The sequence below is a fragment of the Polypterus senegalus genome, chromosome 5 (genome assembly GCF_016835505.1).
Source record: "Polypterus senegalus isolate Bchr_013 chromosome 5, ASM1683550v1, whole genome shotgun sequence".
NCBI lineage: Eukaryota > Metazoa > Chordata > Cladistia > Polypteriformes > Polypteridae > Polypterus > Polypterus senegalus.
The window spans coordinates 187553612-187576734 of NC_053158.1; the positions used below are offsets into that span (position 1 = coordinate 187553612).

At 40.6% G+C, this 23123-nt stretch overlaps 1 protein-coding gene across 1 annotated transcript in view; it reads right to left on the reverse strand.

Moving 5' to 3' along the window:
* Positions 1–1521: 1521 nt before the first annotated feature.
* The window catches only part of LOC120529716 (major histocompatibility complex class I-related gene protein-like), a 34006-nt gene continuing 12404 nt past the window's right edge, over positions 1522–23123 (reverse strand). The window contains exons 4-6 of the mRNA XM_039753779.1: positions 17851–18138; positions 7658–7777; positions 1522–1987 (exon numbers count right to left, since the gene is read on the reverse strand). Coding sequence (XP_039609713.1) covers positions 1929–1987; positions 7658–7777; positions 17851–18138 — 467 coding nt within the window. The 3' untranslated portion in view covers positions 1522–1928. The remainder of the gene's footprint in view (positions 1988–7657; positions 7778–17850; positions 18139–23123) is intronic.

Genomic DNA, 23123 nt, shown 5'->3' on the forward strand with positions numbered 1-23123 from the left:
CTGATCATCAAACACATTTAACCATTAGTCAAATATAACACAAGTAAACACAAAATGCAGTTTTTAAATGATGGTTTTATTATTTAGGAGGAAAAAATCCAAACCTACATGGCCCTGTGTGAAAAAGTAATTGCCCCCTTGTTCAAAAATAACCTAACTGTGGTGTATCACACCTGAGTTCAATTTCCGTAGTCACCCCAGGCCTGATTACTGCCACACCTGTTTCAATCAAGAAATCCCTTAAATAGGAGCTGCCTGACACAGAGAAGTAGACCAAAAGCACCTCAAAAGCTAGACATCATGCCAAGATCCAAAGAAATTCAGGAACAAATGAGAACAGAAGTAATTGAGATCTATCAGTCTGGTAAAGGTTATAAAGCCATTTCTAAAGCTTTGGGACTCCAGCGAACCACAGTGAGAGCCATTATCCACAAATGGCAAAAACATGGAACAGTGGTGAACCTTCCCAGGAGTGGCCGGCCGACCAAAATTACCCCAAGAGCGCAAAGACGACTCATCCGAGAGGTCACAAAAGACCCCAGGACAACGTCTAAAGAACTGCAGGCCTCACTTGTCTCAATTAAGGTCAGTGTTCACGCCTCCCCCATAAGAAAGAGACTGGGCAAAACGGCCTGCATGGCAGATTTCCAAGACGCAAACCACTGTTAAGCAAAAAGAACATTAGGGCTCGTCTCAATTTTGCTAAGAAACATCTCAATGATTGCCAAGACTTTTGGGAAAATACCTTGTGGACTGATGAGACAAAAGTTGAACTTTTTGGAAGGCAAATGTCCCGTTACATCTGGCGTAAAAGGAACACAGCATTTCAGAAAAAGAACATCATACCAACAGTAAAATATGGTGGTGGTAGTGCGATGGTCTGGGGTTGTTTTGCTGCTTCAGGACCTGGAAGGCTTGCTGTGATAGATGGAACCATGAATTCTACTGTCTACCAAAAATCCTGAAGGAGAATGTCCGGCCATCTGTTCGTCAACTCAAGCTGAAGCGATCTTGGGTGCTGCAACAGGACAATGACCCAAAACACACCAGCAAATCCACCTCTGAATGGCTGAAGAAAAACAAAATGAAGACTTTGGAGTGGCCTAGTGAAAGTCCTGACCTGAATCCAATTGAGATGCTATGGCATGACCTTAAAAAGGTGGTTCATGCTAGAAAGCCCTCAAATAAAGCTGAATTACAACAATTCTGCAAAGATGAGTGGGCCAAAATTCCTCCAGAGCGCTGTAAAAGACTCATTGCAAGTTATCGCAAACGCTTGATTGCAGTTATTGCTGCTAAGGGTGGCCCAACCAGTTATTAGGTTCAGGGGGCAATTACTTTTTCACACAGGGCCATGTAGGTTTGGATTTTTTCTCCCTAAATAATAAAAACCATCATTTAAAAACTGCATTTTGTGTTTACTTGTGTTATATTTGACTAATGGTTAAATGTGTTTGATGATCAGAAACATTTTGTGTGACAAACATGCAAAAGAATAAGAAATCAGGAAGGGGGCAAATAGTTTTTCACACCACTGTATCTATTCATTTACCAAACAGCTCGGGAGGGATACTTGTGCCAGAAGCCAAGTAAAAATCAATTAGCAGAATCCAGACATATCTGTTAGACAATTATAGAAGTTCAAGATCATCATTTGGCTCCAGAAACAATCCGTCCTTCACTGATCCATCATAAAATTGTGTGTAACCTTTCCCTTTGTAAATAAGAGCGTGACCCAGAGAAGTATTGCAGGTAAATGTACAGGCATTTGAAGTTGCTAGCATCATGCCAAGAGAACCCTCCTGGAGCAAATCCTTTTTCTATTGGTTTCAAGAAGAGAAATTAGTCTGATTTTAAGGTTTTGTTTGTTTGATGTGCAGATTCTTTAAAACGCAGTATTGATTTTCATGTAGCCATTAAGGACATAGTCAATGTATTATCATCTCATGGTTTTCTGCATTGTTTCTTTGTTGCTCTGTTGAATTTCCTAAGAAAATAGAAGAAAGAATTAACAGCACCAGAAGTTCTATTGTACTCTACCTGTGGACAATCATGGGATCTAACAAACAAAATAGGACAGACACCAATTTTGACTGTCTTAGCTGGTTGGTCAACTATCAAGAGCAATCAAACTAGCATCATTGTCCCTTGTGATAGATTGTGCAAGTCTTTGTAATTGTACTGGAAGAATGAAATGCCATTCTTCCATGAGAAACTCTATTTCTAGAAATGTGCTCTGGAAATACAAGGCAAAGACAGAATAATTTGGCCACTGTACCAGAAGACATGTTTGGTGAAAACCAAAGACACCATTTAACCAGAGGTACCTGATACCAACTCCATCCCAGTTGCTTCATGAGAAATCTTTCATTGCTGATAAAGCACTTTTTCTCAAGTGACATTTTTCTGCTTCATTTTAGTTGTCTCGCTTGTTAAGATGTTGAACCCTTAACTGCTTTTTGTACACTTGAACAGCTGCATTTATTGTTTTAACTGCTGCTAACCAGCAATAAGATGCAAATGACAAAGGAACCAGCAGTTCTACATCTAGCTTGTCTCCATTTCCACTCGTGAGTATTCATCATTCACTGTTTGGTTTAATGAAGTACTGAGAAGGAAACTGAAGAGAAAGTGAAGAACTGAAAATACTCATCCATTTGAGGCTTCAAATCACTTAGATGATACATGTATCATCAGAAAGAAATAAAATCTATGATTTAAGAATGAATTGACGTGGTAGAGTTAAAGCACTAACAGGCTATGAAATTAAATAAGATCTGTTATTGGTGAAGATTGGCTTCTAAATAAGCAACTGGGTTGGAACAAAAACCTGCAGCCACTGCGGCCCTCCAGGATCAGAGTGGGCCTCCCTTGACCTAAATGCAATCCGGTAACAGAAACTTGTAAAGACAGTGTAAATTTGATTAGATATATTTATAAAACACAAGAAAATGGTGTCATGCTTTTTCGCATTCAAAATGTCCAGTGATGATGTTTAACTCTTTTTTGTGCAGTTGAATTATATTGTAGCATTTTGCCAAAGGGAACTCCAGAAGATTACTTGCACATGTAAAGACAGATTATTAAGAAACCAGGTTCTTGCCTTAATTGGGTTATGCACCTAAACCTGATTATGTGTGTGCATCAAAACGCACAGAGTGTCTATATTTTGATTTCTTCTAACACCTTATTACATGAGCCTACCATTATTTTGAGGTGGAATAACTTTAAAAGTCATGTGATGGTCCGGTTTAGCTCAACAATCACTTGTGGCTTCCAGGAGCCTCTTCAACCAGTAACTGTCGCTAGTCATAGACCGGGATGAGCCAGGCAAATGAGGACACATACATTCAGCAAGGGGTTGGTGCCTAAGTGTCAGTGCTTTCATTAAAACTGGAAAAAACAATGTGCAAATAGTGCAGTGCATAAAACTCTTCTTTAATAAACAAATAATCCGATAAAATCAGGAGAATGCGGAGGTTCAAATCCAAATAGATATATTTTTAAAAAACAAGATTAAAACACACAGTAAACAGTTCTATGAAAACTTAGGAGCCCTGGTGCATCCTTCTTAAAACCAACATCTCCTCTGTTTTCCCCAATGTAATCCTGCAGCCAGAGGAGACGTGCTACTGTCAGACACAGCCAACCCTTTGACTTGCTCTGTCCCCTGCTGGCGACATAAGTTCCCAACAGGGAGCCTTGCCTCACTGTGCTTCTTCGACTCTGACTGCCATCCCTCTGCCTTACAGGGGAGACATTCTGGAGGAGTCAGTTGCTCGTGCTCCCCAAATAGCTCAGCAGGAGCAACCCTCAATCCTCTCTAAAGTAATGGCTTTCTTCCTCTTTTCTCTTTCACTGGCTCTGCTCCTGATCCTGCTTTCTTTCAAATATCTCTCTTTAACTTCCTTCTCTCTTTATTCTGTTCTTCTTTCAGTTCTCCTTTTTCTGCCATGCAGGCTCCTCATATCCTGGCTGATTGGGTCCAGGTGTGACACTGTGCTTCCTCTGAGATGTGAATGAGACACCTGACTGATCCACTGACATTTGTATGTGAGTACAGAATCACCCAAGCACCCCAATCAACCCTTGAGCAACTCCCGATCAGAGCCTGCATGCTCGGGGACATGAATTTATTTAAAAACTGAACTGCGCCAGGGACCTCTTATCACAAGTCAAATGATGGGCAAGACTGAACACATATCTCTTCCCAATAAAAAATGTTATAGCAATATTACAATGCAAAGGTAACTTAGCGTAATTTGTGTTGTAAATGCCACATGGGTTGGACAAGGGGATGATTCCTTATCCAGACGGGAGGCTTCTATGAAAGAGATAAGCATCCCAGCCAGGGGTAAGAAAGGTTCCAGACCTAAAAGTGATGGCTAGATGGGATGGATGGAGAGCCCAGTTAAGGATGAAGATGTCGCTGGTGATTCTTTATTCCCCCAGGATGCCAGGTGGCTGCTGCACTGGTGATCGGTGCCCAGTATGGATGTGGTCCTTGGATGCTCATGGACGACCTGCAGGGAGATGTGTTCCCCAATTCATGGGTGTTCTTTATGACACACAAGTACTTCCATCGGACAATGGCCCTGGCACAGGAAGTACTCCCGGGTCCTCAATAAAAGGGACTGCACTCCCTTATCCAGGTGAAGTCGGAGCTGGGAGGACAGAGAGCAACACCCAACTGGAGTAAGGTAGTGTGGTGGTGAGAGAAGAGGTATTGTGGAGAGAATTGAGGAAGAGGAAGATAATTTTGTGCTTGGTAACTTTTGAAGTTTTTTGGGTTAATAAACAGTCCGGGACTGCCTTTGTGTGATAGTGTTGGGGTTTGGGGCTTGCTGACAGCACAACATATAACTTCAGTTTAATTATGTTTATATAATACAACAGGCAAAAAAAAGCACTGCTTTTACGAGTGGCCATTTAAATGCCTAAGCTTGCAAAAAATGATTACTGGAAAAAAAATTACTGGATGAGGAATAATTTTTCCTATAAAGGAAAAATGACCTGAAAGTCTTCATGTTTTGTGTTATATCATATTTCTTATAAAGTTAAATTACAATAGAGTGAGTCTGAAAGAAGCTTTTGAAGAACTAATTTATCTTGAGTAAGGTGAAGGCAAAACTTATGATTTTAATATTGGGGTATTAAGTGTGGAGCATAATGGCACAATTTTTATCAATTCCTCATGGTGCTATTGGTTCAGATCTTATCCATCTGTGTTGAGTTTGTCTTTCAGATCCCAAGAAACAAAAAAGACACTTGACTTAGCTTCTGAACGGGCCAAGTTTGGGTGTGCGCATGTGTGGTCTCTCAGTTGGCCTGGTACCTCATCCTGCCTAGTGCCTAATGCTGCCAGGATTAGCTCAGGTGACCCTAAATTGAACAAAGTGATGTGCCAGAGTGTGGTTGAATATTATGTGAATTATGCTATATGCTAATGTCACCCATGAAAGACTGATAGTAGAGTATCCATAGCTCGGGGAAACTCAGATGCCTCAAAACAGACTCTTTTTTTTTCCAGAAAGGAACTTTAAACATTGGTAGATGGACAAACCTCAAGGGGAATTTGCAGGAGGAAAAGTCAAAGACAATGGGCAACACATAACCTCCAGTCATGTGGAACACCCAGATATGGAATTCAGTTTTACTTCTGGGTTCAAGACATGGAGAAACACCATACAGGATGGACTGGAATGTGTTGCTTGATATAAAATAGCATTCTTATTATAACAGCCAGGGCAAAACCTTCTTTAAACTTGAAAGTGTGATAAAGCATAACCTATGATGTGTTATACTAAAAAAGAGACCCAGTCTGATAACTTTTACTTTTCAATTTAGTCTTAAAAAAGGCATCACTTTTAAACTAGAATGGAAATGTATTTAAATGTGTCATGTTTTGGTTGCTTAAGCACCCTCAGATGGTCACAATATTTATAACAATTTCTAGCCAGAATAAGTTACAGTATAGTATAGGTATAGTAAAAGCATTTTAATGGGCCTAACCTCTGCAATAATTATTGGAATAATATAATTAGAAGGGCAGTTGCCACCACTTTCTGCTCTGTGATGACTTAGCATCTAATTGGCAATCATCACTGCAGTCCAGTCTATGGATATTTTCTTCAAAATGAGTCATCTGAACACAGTTTAAGAACCAACAAAAAAAAAATACACCGGGGTTCTCATTCAGAAAATAATGATTTGATGATGATTATGATTTCCTCTGTTTTATTAATTATCTGTGTGTTGCAGCTCATTATAAAATGAATCATTAATAGATAATTCACACAGTTTCAATAGATAGATAGATAGATAGATAGATAGCTAGGGCCAGCACGGTGGCGCAGTGGTAGCGCTGCTGCCTCGCAGTTAGGAGATCTGGGTTCGCTTCCCGGGTCCTCCCTGCGTGGAGTTTGCATGTTCTCCCTGTGTCTGCGTGGGTTTCCTCCGGGTGCTCTGGTTTCCTCCCACAATCCAAAGACATGCAGGTTAGGTGGATTGGTGATTCTAAATTGGCCCTGGTGTGTGCTTGGTGTGTGGGTGTGTTTGTGTGTGTCCTGTGGTGGGTTGGCACCCTGCCCAGGATTGGTTCCTGCCTTGTGCCCTGTGTTGGCTGGGATTGGCTCCGGCAGACCCCTGTGACCCTGTATTCGGATTCAGCGGGTTAGAAAATGGATGGATGGATAGATAGATACTTTATTAAACCCAAGGGGAAATTCACATACTCCAGCAGCAGCATACTGATACAAGAACAATATTAAATTAAAGAGTAATAACAATGAAGGTATAACAGACAGACAATAACTTTGTATAATGATAACGTTTACCCCCCCGGGTGGAATTGAAGAGTCGCATAGTGTGGGGTCTCCTCAGTCTGTGAGTGGAGCAGGATGGTGACAGCAGTCTGTCGCTGAAGCTGCTCCTCTGTCTGGAGATGATCCTGTTCAGTTGATGCAGTGGATTCTCCATGATTGACAGGAGCCTGCTCAGCTCCCGTCGCTCTGCCATGGATGTCAAACTGTCCAGCTTTGTGCCTACAATAGAGCCTGCCTTCTTCATCAGTTTATCCAGGCGTGAGGCGTCCCTCTTCTTTATGCTGCCTTCCCAGCACACTACCAAGAAGAAGAGGGCACTCGCCACAACCATCTGATAGAACATCTGCAGCATCTTATTACAGATGTTGAAGGACGCCAGCCTTCTAAGGAAGTATAGTCGGCTATAGTCAGTTTCATCCTTATGCTGTCTACTCCAGAAATCTTATTTGAAAACATAGCATTATCAGCCCAACCTAAAAATTTTGTTCTAGAAGAACATTGGAACATTGCATACAGTTAACGTGTGATTGTAATGGATATTAAAGGCTGTAATAAGTGATGATTAATGTGTAACCATTTTACATTTAACTTTTGATTTTTTCCCCCATTTTACCAACTTGTAATATGTGATAAGTTGTGATCATAGTACCAATGATTTCGGGTTCTGGTGTTAAATACCTTTAAATCATATAATCTTACGATAAAATATCTCTATATATGGGTTAGGCGGATAATTATTGTATCAGTATCAATAATTATCCGCATCAGTCTAAAATGTAATTATTACATGTACAACTGACAGATTTAGCACAATTTTACGTCATTTGACTCACCTCGTTTAATTCTCCATGCACATATTATGGTTGCAACAATAATTGCAGACATCAAAGCTCCCAGTGCCATAACCATAATCATTGTAGGTCCTTTTGTGAATCCTGAATTCAACGGTGGCTCTAAGAATAAACATAAAGTAACTAAAAGAATGCTAAAACTAGGAAAAGAACAAAGACAAATATTAAATTATGGAAGACCACACTTCTGCAATGTAATTGTCAAAGATGCATGTTTAAACACAGTATAAAAGTAAATTAACCCTGCTGAATGTGCCAAATGCTTTACTGCACTCTAGAATCAAATTAAGCCTGCTCTCTTTCTTACAGCAGCAAATGTTTTATTGTAGGGAAGGGCTTTTTGGGACATCTCAACATGTGAAATCCACAAATTCTTTTCCTGTAGGCCACAGTTAAATATTACATCTCTGTTGCCACTACTGCTTGTCTCTTCTTGTACTTGGCAACCTTTAGGGATATACAACTCATAGTTTTAATGCACTTTTACCAAGGACTACAGTCTACTAGTTTCAGACCTAACCCAGATGTGACTGTTACTATAGCTTGTTTCTTACAGCCTTGATTGACTTTGCTGAGGAAAGAACTCATTTTCTGGTAGTAAAACAGAATAAAATGGAGTTGATTTGAGGTGTGGTGCTTGCATGTGGAAGATTTTGCTGTGAACAGACAACATGCGGTCAAAGGAGCTCTCCATGCAGGTGAAAGAAGCCATCCTTAAGCTGCGAAAACTGAAAAAACCCATCTGAGAAATTGTTACAAGTGGCAAAATCTACAGTTTGGTACATAATAATAATAATAATAATAATAATAATAATAATAATAAATTTTATTTATTACACACTTTTCATTGACAAAATCTTAAAGTGCTACAACAAGAGCAATAACCACAAAGTTTAAAAGTTTAAAAGATTAGATTTACAATCTCAGCAGTTATATACTTTCCTAAATAAAAAAGTCTTCAAATTTGCTTTAAAAGTGTCCAGGTTTTGTGTAGTTCTCACTTCAACAGGAAGCTGATTCCAGAGCTGTGGGGCAGCAGAGCAAAAAGCTTGACCCCCCATAGTACGGAGCTTAGTAAGGGGAGTCTGAAGCTGCATGCTGCCAGATGATCTGAGGATCCGATTGGAAGTTTGTAAGTGAATCAAATCTTGAAGGTAAGAAGGTGCCTGGCCATAGATACATTTATGGGTTAATAGAAGAATTTTGTACTCAATCCAGGAGGAAACAGGGAGCCAATGAAGTGATTTGAGGATGGGAGTAATATGTTCGAATTTCCTTACTCTTAGTAGGATTCTTGCAGCACTGTTTTGGATATATTGAAGCTTTTGTATGTCCTTGGTATGAATACCAGCAAAAAGTCCATTGCAGTAGTCCAGCCTTGAGGAGATAAAGGCATGGACAAGTTTCTCTGGGTTAAGAGGGGGCGGAGTTTGGAGATTTTTCGTAGATGGTAAAACGATGCCTTACACACATGTTTTATGTGGTCACTGAAGGTCAACTGTGGATCAAACCGAACCCCCAGATTAGTGACTGAGGAAGAAAGAGTAATGACCTGGCTGTCAAAAGTGAACTGGAGTATTGGAAAAGAACGAATCTGGTGGGGGGTGCCAACAAGGAGTCCCTCAGTTTTATTGCTATTCAGCTGTAGAAAATTGCTGTTCATCCAAGCCTTTATCTCCTCCAGGCATGTAGTAAGATGTAATGTGGCCTCTGAAGGGTTTGGGGCAGTTTTAATGTAGAGCTGCGTGTCGTCGGCATAACAATGAAAAGATAGTTCGTGTCTGGCAATGACATGCCCAAGAGGTAACATATAAATGGTGAAAAGGATAGGACCTAGAACTGACCCCTGCGGGACCCCACATAAGACGGTGGACAATCTGGAGGAGCAATCTCCCAACGAGACCTGTTCAGTCCTGCCAGACAGGTAGGACTGGAACCACCATAATGCAGTTCCCGAGAGTCCAGCTGTGTGATGAAGACGATCCAGGAGGATGGAATGATCGACTGTATCGAAGGCCGCTGACAAGTCCAGAAGAATAAGCAGGGATGGTGAGCCTGCATCAGCTGCCATCAGTAGATCGTTTGTCACCCTGAGCAGTGCTGTTTCCGTGCTGTGGGCTGAACGAAAACCTGACTGGAACTTTTCAAACAGGTAATTACATGTAAGATGACTCTGGAGTTGAAGGGCAACTGTCTTTTCTATAATCTTTGACAAAAACGTCAGGTTTGAGATGGGCCTGTAGTTTGCAAGAACCTCAGGATCTAATGAGGGCTTCTTCAGCAGTGGGCGAATGACAGCTGCTTTGAGAAATGGTGGCATATGGCCTGTTTGTAGCAAGAGATTGACTAACTTTGTAATAGTTGGACTGACAATGGGGATAAATGACTTAAGCAGAACTGTCGGAATAGGATCCAATGTGCAGGATGATGGTTTCATTCCTTGCACAATTCCACCAATGTAGCTGCTGGAAACCTCCGTGAAATGTGGGAAAGATGGCATATTCCCAGTTGATGGATTTGAAGCAGGCATAGGCGGAGCATATGGTCCAGGCATTAAGGAGCGAATGTTATAGATTTTTGATCTAAAAAAGCTGTTACAATGCTCCATAGTAACTGGCGTTGTGAAAGATGGCTGCTGTGGTTCCATAAGTTGATTTATTGTAGCAAACAACTGCTTTGAGTTTCCTATATTTTTATTTATCTGATTTGAATAAAATTGGCCTTGCGTATCTTTTAGGACTTGGAATAGGCCTTTTGAGGGTCACGAAATGCAAGCTTATGGACAGTGAGTCCAGTTTTCCTATAGTTGCGCTCCAAAGCCAAGTCCTGCCATCTTGATTTGGCGTAGTTCTGGTGTATACCAGGGAGCAGAGCGTACAAACATAATTTCACGTGTCCTGATAGGGGCATGGAGGTCAAACACACTGATCAAAGATGTATTATAATGATCAACCAGCTCATCTACCGTTGTAACGGCTGGACAGGGAATTTGTTTGAAGTCTGCAGCCATAGAGGTTAAGTCAATTTGTTTCCAATTCCGGAAAGATATTTGGCGTTTAGGTCTTGTGACAGGCAGTAAAAATGTGAAGGTCATAGAGACCACCTTGTGGTCAGACGCACCCAGATCATAGACTTCTAAGCTTTTCAAAAGAGCTGAGTCGGTGATGACAAGATCTAGTGTGTGCCCCCTAGTGTGTGTTGGGGCCTTTACATGCTGCTGGAGACCTAGACAATTGAGCACATTCAGAAATTCTGTTGAGAGATGGCAAGAGGGATTGTCCACATGAATATTAACATCACCAACAATAACAATGTTAGATGACAATGAACAGAGTGATGTAAGTAAGTCATGAATTTCCGGAAGAAATGAGGAGTGTGGTTTGGGAGGGCGATATATAAGCAGCACTGTCATTGAGAGGGGGGGTTTGAATTTAAAGGCTAAGCATTTCATGGAGAGAAAATCAGGTAGTGGAAGAGGAGAAAGTTGCAGATCAGCCCGATGGATAACAGCCAAACCTCCCCCCTGCCCAGAGCCACGGGCTTTCTCCAGGTAACAATATCCCTGGGGACAGGCTATATTTAGTACTGAATAATCCCCAGGTTTGTGCCAAGTTTCAACCAGGCACATAAAATCCAGCTTTTTGTCCAGAATATGATCACGAATAAGAAGGGATTTATTAGTGAGAGATTGAGTATTAAATAGTTCCATTGTAGCGGAGGGCAGTTCTTTAGATGCAAGTCTCTTTAAACTCCTCAAGACGCTGTGATAAACTCCGTGATTTCCATTTAGTTCAGCACTAGAGGCTCTCAGAGGAAGGAGGGGCGGTTAGCTGCTACGTAGTCCAGGTGCGCCAGTGCTCAGATGACGTCCCGCAGGTGCGCGATGTACAGCTGACGACCAGATGGAGGGAATTGAAGCGGCATCACGCTGGCGGTAGAAAAACTTTCTGCGGGAGCTTCTATGGACATAGCGAGGCCGACGTAGAAGTCCGAGCTTTTTAATGGTTGGGAGACAAGGCGGAGGTAGCCACTTATTGAAGCTCAGCAGCTGAGAGATGGGGTATTTTAAAATGTTCCTGGACGCCATTTCACAGCTCCAGCAATGGCTATCCAGCTGATATTTGCCGTCTCGGCCCAGACCGCTTGTGTGGCAAGGTGGTAAGGTTAACCAGCCAGTCGAACACCGAAACACAGCCGTGGATTTAAAGCAAATTTAAGACAAATACTAATTCAGCAATACTAACAGATACTACTAAATCAGAGGTAGAGAAGCAGCGAACAAGCAACGCCTGCGTCCTCTCCGTGCCTCCGCGTAGATGACAATCCTGAGAAAGAAAGCAAGCACTGGTGAACTCGGCAACGGAAAAAGACCTGGATGTCCACGGAAGACAACAGTGGTGGATGATCACAGAATCATTTCCATGGTGAAGAGAAACCCCTTCACAACAGCCTACCAAGTGAACAACACTCTCCAGGGGGCAAGCGTACCGATATCCAAGTCTACCATAAGGAGAAGACTGCATGAAAGTAAATACAGAGGGTGCACTGCAAGGTGCAAGCCACTCATAAGCCTCAAGAATAGAAAGGCTAGATTGGACTTTGCTAAAGAACATCTGAAACAGCCAGCACAGTTCTGGAAAAACATTCTTTGGACAGATGAAATCAAGATCAACCTCTACCAGAATGATGGCAAGAAAAAAGTATGGAGAAGGCGTGGAACAGCTCATTATCCAAAGCATACCACATCACCTGTAAAACACGGTGGAGTCAGGCAGTGTGATGGCTTGGGCGTGCATCACTGCCAGTGGCACTGGGACACTAGTGTTTATTGATGATGTGACACAGGACAGCAGCAGCTGAATGAATTCTGAGGTGTTCAGAGACATACTGTCTGCTCAAATCCAGCTCAATGACGTCAAATTGATTGGGCGGCGTTTCATGATACAGATGGACAATGACCCAAAATATACAGCCAAAGCAACCCAGGAGTTTATTAAAGCAAAGAAGTGGAAAATTCTTGAATGGCCAACTCAGTCACCTGATCTTAACCCAACTGAGCATGCATTTCACTTGTTGAAGACTAAACTTCGGACAGAAAGGCCCACAAACAAACAGCAACTGAAAGGCCTGGCAGAGCATTAAAAAGGAGGAAAGCCAGCATCTGGTGATGTCCATGAGTTCAAAACTTTAGGCTGTTATTGCCAGCCAAGGGTTTTTAACCAAGTATTAGAAATGAACATTTTGTTTGCAGTTATTTAATTTGTCCAATTACTTTTGAGCCCCTGAAATAAAGGGATTGTTTTAAATAAATACTTTAGTTGCCTCACATTTTTATGCAATCTTTTTGTTCAACCTCTGAATTAAAGCTGAAAGTCTGCACTTCAACTGCATCTGAGTTGTTTCATTTAAAATTCATTGTGGTAATGTACAGAACCAAAATTAGAAAAAAGTTGTCTCTGTCCAAATATTTATGGACCTAACTGTATGTGTAGTCTCTCAGGCAGTGGTTAATCTTGTCATTACTCACTTCTCCTTGGGCAGCTCCTTCTCGTCTGCTCTCTATCATGTTTGCTCTATTCCTAGTAAACTCATCGCCTGAGTTTTTATGATTTCCTTAGCATTCCTGCCCTATCCATTCAGACTCATAAACGTAAAACCCATCTCTCATTCCCCAGGGTTTCTTCCTGGAGAGGGGCAGGCGTTTTCATGTTTGTAAAATGTGTTCCCTTTGCAGAAGATCATATATTCTGCCTGTTTTTGTCTCTAATATTCATTTTTTAATAACATATCACTGAATTTATTAAGAGCAAGTAACATTCCATACAGACAAGTCAAACTTGACAAACCTAAGATCAAATCAGCACCCATCCATGAGATAGAGAGCTAGGCCAACAGCCTTAAAGTAAAACTTTAAAAGTAGGAAAACAAGGTGGAGAAAATCCTTTTCCCCAATTTAAATGCTTATTCTAAAATGTTATTGATTAGATCCTGAAGGTTTTAAAAATGTTTTGAAGGTCTCTGATATTCAGAGCTCACACAATCGCATATTGAGTATGAAAGTTGTAGCTTTCCATTCACAGATGTCACATGCAGTAATGTCATTTGTAAACTACGTCAGAAATAGCAGCTTGACATTTGGTTACAAGCAGATCTCAGAACTCCTCCAGCACCTCAGCCCCTCACCACAAATTTCATACCGTAGAGCAGCGCTTAACAGAGGTTTGTATTCCTAAAATAGCCAAATAGCCTCTAACATCATAAAACACAATTTTTCTTATCAGAGAAGCATGCCTTCCTGAACACTTTTTGCTTAGTATGCAGGTTTACTGTCAGAAAACTGTTTCCTTCTTTTAAATATCTAGTAAAAATATAAACTTAAAAATATTTAACAGTCCATTATTACACATAATGGTACATATTACAAATACACAGCAACAAAGTGAAACAATAGCAAAAATAACATTGTTTTGTACTAGCCATGTGAGCCCAACTATGTTGCACGTGTTAAAGTTGTGTGTGAAGGGCTCCCTGTTTAAACACGGCTACCAGTCATGAACTGGGCCCTTCGTCGCACAGCATTATGATTTTTTATAAGGGAAGCAAAATTACAAAAGAAAACCCGTGGACATTGATTCGATAGGAACGGCCTACTCGGAATCCCTGTCCGAATAGTAATTATGTGGTGGTGTAGGAGCATTTCTGCTTCTGTCCGTTCACAGTCCGTCTCGTTTTCACGACGCTATCGTTTCCTCTCACGATGTCTTCTCAACCTTTCTCCAATCTCGCAGGTTGCTTTGTGGCAATCCAAAGAGTAAGGCAATATACACGGAGCAATGGTTATAAAAGGGGGACACATAGGTATCCAGGCTCTTTAAAGCATAAAAAGGGATCACTTCACTGACATGTGAGCAAGCCATGGTACAACTGTGGGACGCGCAGCACTCGCCGGCTACAACGTAACAATAATAATTTCCGGAACGTGCTGTTACGTTGTCATTCATTTTACCCACTGTCTTTCTTTCATTCATATGTTACGTAGGCACGTACCTTTTATCTTCGGCAATCTCATTCTCTAACCAGGCCTCAGGAGCTAACCAGCGTAACACTGTCCACCACCCCTTTCTTTATTCCGGCACATTCTTGACATTCGTGAGTAACAACAACGTACTAAACTGAAAGGTGGTCTACACATGCGTGGAATTCGCGGACAAACAAAGATCAAGATCTAAATGAAGATCTCTTTAGTTAATTTAAAGCTCAACAATTTGTTTAGTTTGAATGTCTGTGTTTTGAGGTGTGACTGGAGTACTACAGTCTTCAGTAGTATAAGCCTGGAGGAGATTCTTAATGCAATGCCTATGTTTTAGCTGTCTCTCTACTGCCATCTAGTGCTTCTTCTTCTTCTAATTCATTCGCAGACAAACAAAGATCAAGATCCAAATGAAGATTATATATAGAGATAGTTGTTAACACCATTCATTTTTCTTCATTACTTAGCATTTTTACTCTCCATTAAAATATACACTACCAAACATAAATACAGACTTGAGAGCTTCTCTTTCTGATTCATTTGTGTGCCATTGGGGATGCTACTGAGAAAGTCAAAGCAAAGTATCAAAATTAGACTTTACCTTAGCAAAAGATACTGGCCAACACTAAAAACAGAAGGGTGACACGAAGCACAACCCAAAGGGAAACCAATGACCACTTACATTTGTACTGGGTCTAACTAGACAGGCTCTTTCCTAATCTATCCAGGAGAGGCTCTTCCTTTGCCCAAATGGATACATCTTGCAAGTCTCCTTCCTCTAAGTTTTTGTACCTCATTCTAAAACCACTGGCTTCTCTTCCTCCTCTTGTTTGAACTCTTTTCTACACTCACATCCCAACTCAGCATTTCATGGCCCTATGGCTGGACTAAGCTTTTGAGGGAGCTACTGCCAGTGTCAGACATCATTTAAAAGACACAAGGCCAACCACTATGAGGTGTCTACAGTGACCCCATTTCCAGCTCCAAACATTTTTTAATGGGCCAGGTACCCTGGTTACCATAATTACTTAACAGGGCATCAGGGATAGTGCCCATGAGGCCCTTTTTACCTGTATTTCCAACTAAACACTTCTATAAAATCTCAAGATAGTTGAGAAAGTTAAAATCAGGAATCTCTTTAAACCAAAACACCACTGGCTTAATTCCTGCCTCTGCTTCACTGTGTGTCTCTGAGCAATCATTTAAACTTCCTGAGATTAATCTATAAAAAAATACCTGTAAACAATTGTATAATTGTTTTATGCGTCCCTTGGGCAAAAGCCAAAGTATAAAGTTACAGTGCCTTCAGAAAGAATTCAGACTCCTTATCTTCTTTCACATTTTATTATGTTTCAGCCTTGTGCTAAAATCATTTAAGTTCATGTTGTCTTTCATCAAGCAGGATTTTAAGAATTTGTAAAGACATATCCAAAATAAAAAACTGAACTAACACTTTGACACAAGTATTTAGACCCTTTTCTCAGTACTGTACTTTGTTGAAGTTCCTTTGGCAGTTATGCCCTGAAACCTTTTTACTTCCCACACCTAGATTTGAAGATTTTCTGCCATTCTTCTCTACTGATCCTCTCAGGCTCTGTCAGGCTGGATGGAAACTGTCGGTAGACAGTTATTTTCAGGTCTCTCTACTGATGTTTAAATAGGTTCAAGTCTGGACTGTGACTGGGCCACTCAAGAACATTCATGGTGTTGACCCCAAGTTACTTCTCTGCTATCTATGCTTTGTACTGTCACACACATGCGAGTAGGAGGCAGCTAAAGGGTCTGAGTAAGTGTAATAAAACATCCGACCAGGGGGTGGTGGAGTGTGCTGACTGTCTTTCTTTTCTGTCTGTCAGTTCCCTACAGACCTTTCCCGGGAAATCCTGCAAGGTTCCGGCGCCTCTTAAGACATCACTTCTGGAGCCGGCCCCTTTGCTGACATCACTCCCGAAGGTGGCTCTTTTGCTGACGTCATTTCTGGTTTCCGGCCCCTTTGATGACACCAGTTCCTCTACAGGCCTTTAAAGCCTCCATCTTGGGCTACTATAGTCAGTTCTGTTGTTTTATGCACATCGTGCTTCAAAAACATAAAACTTTTGCAGCCAGGAAAAACAATATACAGGTGGCTGCCCCAACTCTTGACGATGTCTTTTGTGTATTATTTTCACAGTACCTTATGACATTATCCTGTTGTATGGTGAATCTTCAGCCCAGTCTGAGGTCCAGAGTACTCTGGAGCAATGTTTTCATTAAGGATATCTCTGTACTTTGCTCCATGCAGCTTTCCCTCAATCCCAAATAGTCTTCCAGTCCCTGCTACTGAAAAGCCAGCATCGTGCTTCACTGTTTTAATGGTATTGAGGAGATGATGAGCAGAACATGGATCCATCCAGACGTGATACTTAGAAATACAGCCAAACAATCTTGGTTTCTTTAGACCAGAAAATGTATGTTTTTCATAGTCTGAGAGTCCTTTAGATGTCCTTTTGCAAACTCCAAATGGACTTTCATGTGTTTTGTGTCATAAAGCACAGATTAGTGAAGTGTTGCAGTGCTGTTTGTCCTTCTGTAACACAGGTTCTCTGGATCTCAGCCAGAATCACCATCAGAATGGTGGGTTCATCTCTTACCATAGCCCTTCTCCTTCAATTGCCCAGTACGGTCAGGTGGCCAGCGCTATAAAAATTTTATATTTTCCAAATGTATTATGAATTATGGAAGCCACTATGCTCTTGGGAACCTTCAATGCAGCAGGAATTTTTGTAGCCTTTCCAAGATTGGTGCTTTAAGACAATCTTGTCTCTAAGCTCTGCAGGCAAATCCTTTGAACCTCATGGCTTGTTTTTTCTTGTGGGAACTTCTCTGGATAGGTGTGTATCTTTCCTAATCATGTCCAATCAATTGAATAGACTACAAGTGGACTTGCAAACAAGGTGTAGACACATCTCAATAATGATCAGTAGAAGAAGATATCAAGTGTTGTTTGATAAGGGAAAAAAAGATTTTAAATGATTTTAGCTTAAGGCTGCCACATAACAACATGTGAAAAAGTGAAGGGATTTGAATACTTTCTAAAGGCACTGTATAATTATCTTGCAAACCTTGAGTGCAGGTAAACCACTTAAAATCAGGCTGACTTACTTACCCCACTTCAGAACTTTCACTTCCTCCAGGCTGACATGTTGCACGTGGCAGGCATACTTGTATTCATCTTGTTCCTTGGCAGTCAGTCTGAGAGTCTTTCTTTGCTGATAGGTCCCATCCTCATTGGGTAGCACTTCCCCATGCCATACATCCTTCTCGTTCAGGGATCCCCCTCCTTCTCTGATCCACTTCACATCGATCTCATATGGATAGAATCCAGTCACATGACAAATTAAATGTATTTCAGAGTTTAGGTTTTTCTTCCATATCACAGCCATGTCTGGTCGAACTGAAGACATGAAAAGGATCGTCATCATGTTAACACCTTATAACTACCACAGCTTTATTCTTTCGAATAGCACTGGATTGAAAGGACTGCAGGTAATAATAATACAACAACAATTAAAAAAGAAACCTATTGTTTTTAAACAAGATTTTTCATTTTTCACTTTTTTTTCAAGTTTCAAAGAAGGAAAGCATTGTCATAGATTTGCAAATTTGTCTTTTATTTTTCCATAAATTTACACATTTCAGGTTTCGCTAATCACAACCTGATCATTTCCATTATGCTTTCTCTGTGTCTGTGTGTAAGAGCCTGGGCTCTTAGCTCACCAAATGAGATTGATGGGCTACAAATATCTTCTCTTTTTAGTCAACCTTCCATTGTTCTTAAAAATCACATCACAGAATGCAACCAAATTACATTGCATATCATCTGCAGAGTTACAATTTTACAGCACTAAAACGCTGTTTTAATAAAAAAAAAAGGTTCTTAGCCAATTTGATCATTTTTAGTAGATCTATAATGATTGTTTAATATATTTTCTTTTCATAAAATGAAACTCACTGGAAACTAAAGACATAGTGTTCTGTGGTTGGCGCCTATTAGAGTAAGGTAACACATGTTTGATGCAACAACTACAATATATATAGTTTAGCCGTTACTGTTTATCTTGCCACTAGGTGGCAGTGTATTACTGAGAGTAGAACTGAGGGTAGGAACTTTAACAAGATGCAGAGGACAGAAAGACATGGAAGAAGATGATCCGCTGTGGCAACCCCTAATGAGAGCAGCCAAAAGAAGAAGAAGTTCATACTGCTGTTTGAAATAAAAACACACGTGGTAGACTGCAGCCCTGTTTAGTTAAAAATGACTGAGACAGTTTAACATTATTTTCTGTACTGTTTCAAGAATTCTCAATAGCGCCTTAGCTTTCAGGTGGCCTTATCAGTAAGACAATTCTCAGAAAAGTTACTAGGTCAGACCACAAGCTATCTGGTACATACTCACAGACCAACAGTGGTCCACTGAGCACACTTTGAAGACACAGCTTTAATATATATTAAGAAATTTTAAAAAATACACTTAAAATCATTAAGATCCAATGTAAAGATCCAAAAAGACAAAACATATGAAATAATCCATCCATCCATCCATTATCCAACCCGCTATATCCTAACTACAGGGTCACGGGGGTCTGCTGGAGCCAATCCCAGCCAACACAGGGCACAAGGCAGGAACAAACCCCGGGCAGCGGGCACACACACACACACCAAGCATACACTAGGGACAATTTAGGATTGACAATTCACCTAACCTGTACGTCTTTGGACTGTGGGAGGAAACCCACGCAGACACGACGAGAACATGCAAACTCCATGCAGGGAGGACCCGGGAAGTGAACCCAGGTCTCCTTACTGCGAGGCAGCAGCGCTACCACTGCATCACCGTGCCGCTCCCATATTAAATAATTGAACAAAAAATTGCTGAAATTAAATATCATAACAACCAAAATAAGCAACAGTGTACAAGTACTGCATATACAGTGTCACACATGTGCACTCAGGGGACAGTCAAAAGGCTTGATTGCGCGTGAAAGAACAAAAGAGGGGAGGAGACAAGGTACTAATGCTTTTCTTTCCTTAACTCCACAGAAATGCAACAGAATGAAACAGCCATAGCAGTCATCATATCCCGTTCCCACAAAAGACTCCTCGGTTGGCTCTGTAGGGTCGCCATGTTTCCAGACGGCCCCCATGACTACTGTGCATCAACCACACTCCTGACGTCATCTCCGGCTACTACATTTGATGTCAGCTCCAGCCTCCCTTGCACTTCCTCCCCGTTAATTGCACTTTCTTTTTTGTTTGTATATAAGAACCAAAGAGAGAACTTTAGTTTGTCAAATGTTTTGCTTTGATTTTGGCCCATATTCTGTACTGGACGCTACACCCAGTAGGCCTATACGGGGAGGATCCCCAACTCTTAACCTGAGTTTCTGTGTGCTTATTCTTTCACAGCAGGTATATAGTAATGGTACTGAAAGTTATATCAGCCTGGCGATGACTTCTTCACTTAGTCAGCAGCAATATGAGCTGGCATTCTGTCATTCAATGACATCTACAGGGGCAATCCTGCCACAGCCTCACAACCTCCAACTAGTGCAGCTAAGAAAGTCACTCTCTGAAGTCAGTGAACTGCTTCAAGGAGCGAAGTAAACCGCAAAAACCTGCTGGGCCAATTCCAGCAGGCACAGCACAATGCATTTGTTATGATTTTATTATATTTGTTATTATGAAAAGAACACACACAGTATTAATTACATCACAAATTGTTCATTAACCTTACAACCTGTGGACAGAAACTGTTCCTGAATTGAGTGGTGCAAGTGCCTATAGTTCTGTAGTGTTTGTAATTATGGAGGAGTGAGAAAATCAACTATGCAGGATGGCTGATATCTTTAATAATACTCTTTGCCGTTCCAAGGCAGTGTGCATGTTATTTACAACTATATTGTCTGTCCTGAACAGAAAGCAGCTTGCCTAGTAAGAACAGATGGAGAAATCCAAGATTTCCTCTGATATCTTAGAAATTAGAGGCATTGTGCTTATGTTAGTTGATCAGTGATGATCACTCAGAAATATAAAACTGCTGTAGGTGGGAGTGTGATTTATCTCTATGCTCCTGATGTATATTACCATCTTCTTGGTTTTGCTGACATTAAGGATGATATTGCTGTCCTGGCACTATTGTGTCAGACGTTAGACTTCTACACTGCAACTCTTCATGTGCTGGATAATTTATACATTTATATGGAGTCATACTTTCTTATATTTATTCATTCACATTTTTCTTGGGTTAGCCTATTTTTGAAATTTTGCAATTCCAACCCATTGCAAGTCAAACTTGATTTAATCATCACAAATGTTTGCATCTTTTCATTAAATAAAACAAGAGGTATCTATCTGTTTTTGTAAACTTCCTTCTCGAAGGAGGAGGCATGAAAAGTGGAGTGGTGTTTTTCAATGCACTGGATTAATAAACACTAGCATCAACATGAACTAGCAGACTCCAAAACTCTGTGTTATTTAATGGGAAAAACTAGATTTTATTAATCAAATGAAACTGGTAATGAAATCTAAAGGTTTCATTTTGATTTTGAACAAAGTATTACTCTGCGGTGAGCTGGCGCCCTGCCGGGGTTTGTTTCCTGCCTAGCGCCCTGTGTTGGCTGGGATTGGCTCCAGCAGACCCCTCTGACCCTGTAGTTAGGATATAGCGGGTTGGATAATGGATGGATGGACAAAGTATTACTATAGTAGTAGTAGTAGTAGAAGTAGCAGTTTAATCAAATGTGTCACAGTGTACAGTGAAATTCTTATCTGCATGTCTGACACTTTGTCACTCTCTGGCACCACAATAAACATCAGCACAAAACTTTTCAAGAATTTAAAGTACAAGTCAACTAACTGAATGTCACAATAGGACAGAACTGGGAACTGAAGAGGGAACCTATTCTCATGATTTGGAGACCTCCAAATGCTGCTACTCAAGCAGGCCAGGATCCTCGCAGGTCTTTCTTGTAGAACCACACCCCCCAAAAATGGGGAGCTGGCTAAGCAACTATGAGTATCACAAAAATATAAAAAAAATCCCCACAAGAGGAATGACCTTAAATCCTTGGCTTGAATTAAAGGGGCAAACAGAAAATCTTCATAAATCAAGGATTTATTCACAGAAAACTAGAGAGCTCAAAGAAAAAACTCAAAAGAGCAAAAGGAGGCACACACTAGTTGCCTAAATGTCAATCCTAAGCAAAAAGTTCCAAAATGTAATCTGAAAATCAGAATCATTTAAACAAAGCATAATAAATGGAGAGATCCACAAAATTCAACAGAGAAAATGTGGTCACTTTAGTTTCAGTTCTGCAAAAATGTATATATTACTTATTTACTGTTATGCAACAAAACCTTCTTTAGGTCTTCATAACACTTACAAAGTATCAATTAAGTGTTTATTCATCTCTTCAATGTCTTCTGCTAGTAACACTTCACATTGCAGTGGTCTGAGGTGGCTTAACTGAGACACATTTCTCTTGATATTACATATAGTAGTATAAGACCTGTGAATCCTTCATATTAACAAGTCATTTTACTATCATGCCAATATGCCACACTGCACAGAGATCAATAAACTCTCTACTGATGCTTTGTAAGTGTTATGAAGACCAAAAGAAGCCTTTGTTACGGTCTTGTTACATAAGAGTACATGTGCAATTGATGCATTTTTGCAGTAACTAAAGTACAACCAAAAACAAAATACTCAGTTAACTCCACAATAAACCAATGTTCTCCAATGCCTGAGCCTTTCCAGCTAATTTAAAAAGCCTGAGGGAGGGCTCAGGAATAGTGATGTCAATATGGCCGCACCTCCTGGGGGTTCCAGTCAAAAGGAGCAGGGGAAGTGATAGTACAGCATTGTAAAATCTTTGATGTGACCAATAAAAATAACATAAAAGCATGAAAAATGTTATCTCAAAATTGTCAAAAACATAAAATACAGAAAACTTCAAACTGATACATAACATCTTGGGGTTCACACTCTGCTGCATTAAGCATCAGACCATACTGTCAGTCCACTAAACCATCTCTACCAACAATTAAAAACTGCACACAGCATTACAATGTATCAAACATCTTAAACATACCTTCTCTAGTACACTTATGTCACTCTAGCCCTCTGATATATCAGCAGTGCGATTTTGGACAGTAATGAATTGTCTAGAATTCTAAACCAGACAGTGTGGTGCAAAGGCATTGGTCTTGAAACCACAATGCTGTTGGTTCATGTCCTCGGCAATGCTGTATTGCTCAGAAACGGTAACTTAAACTGCCCATAGTTCAGATGATATTCAAGTGTGTCGATTACTGTTTAATAAGAAAGGCATCATGATGGCATGTGCTACATGGCAAAGGTCAAAATGAACAAAGAAA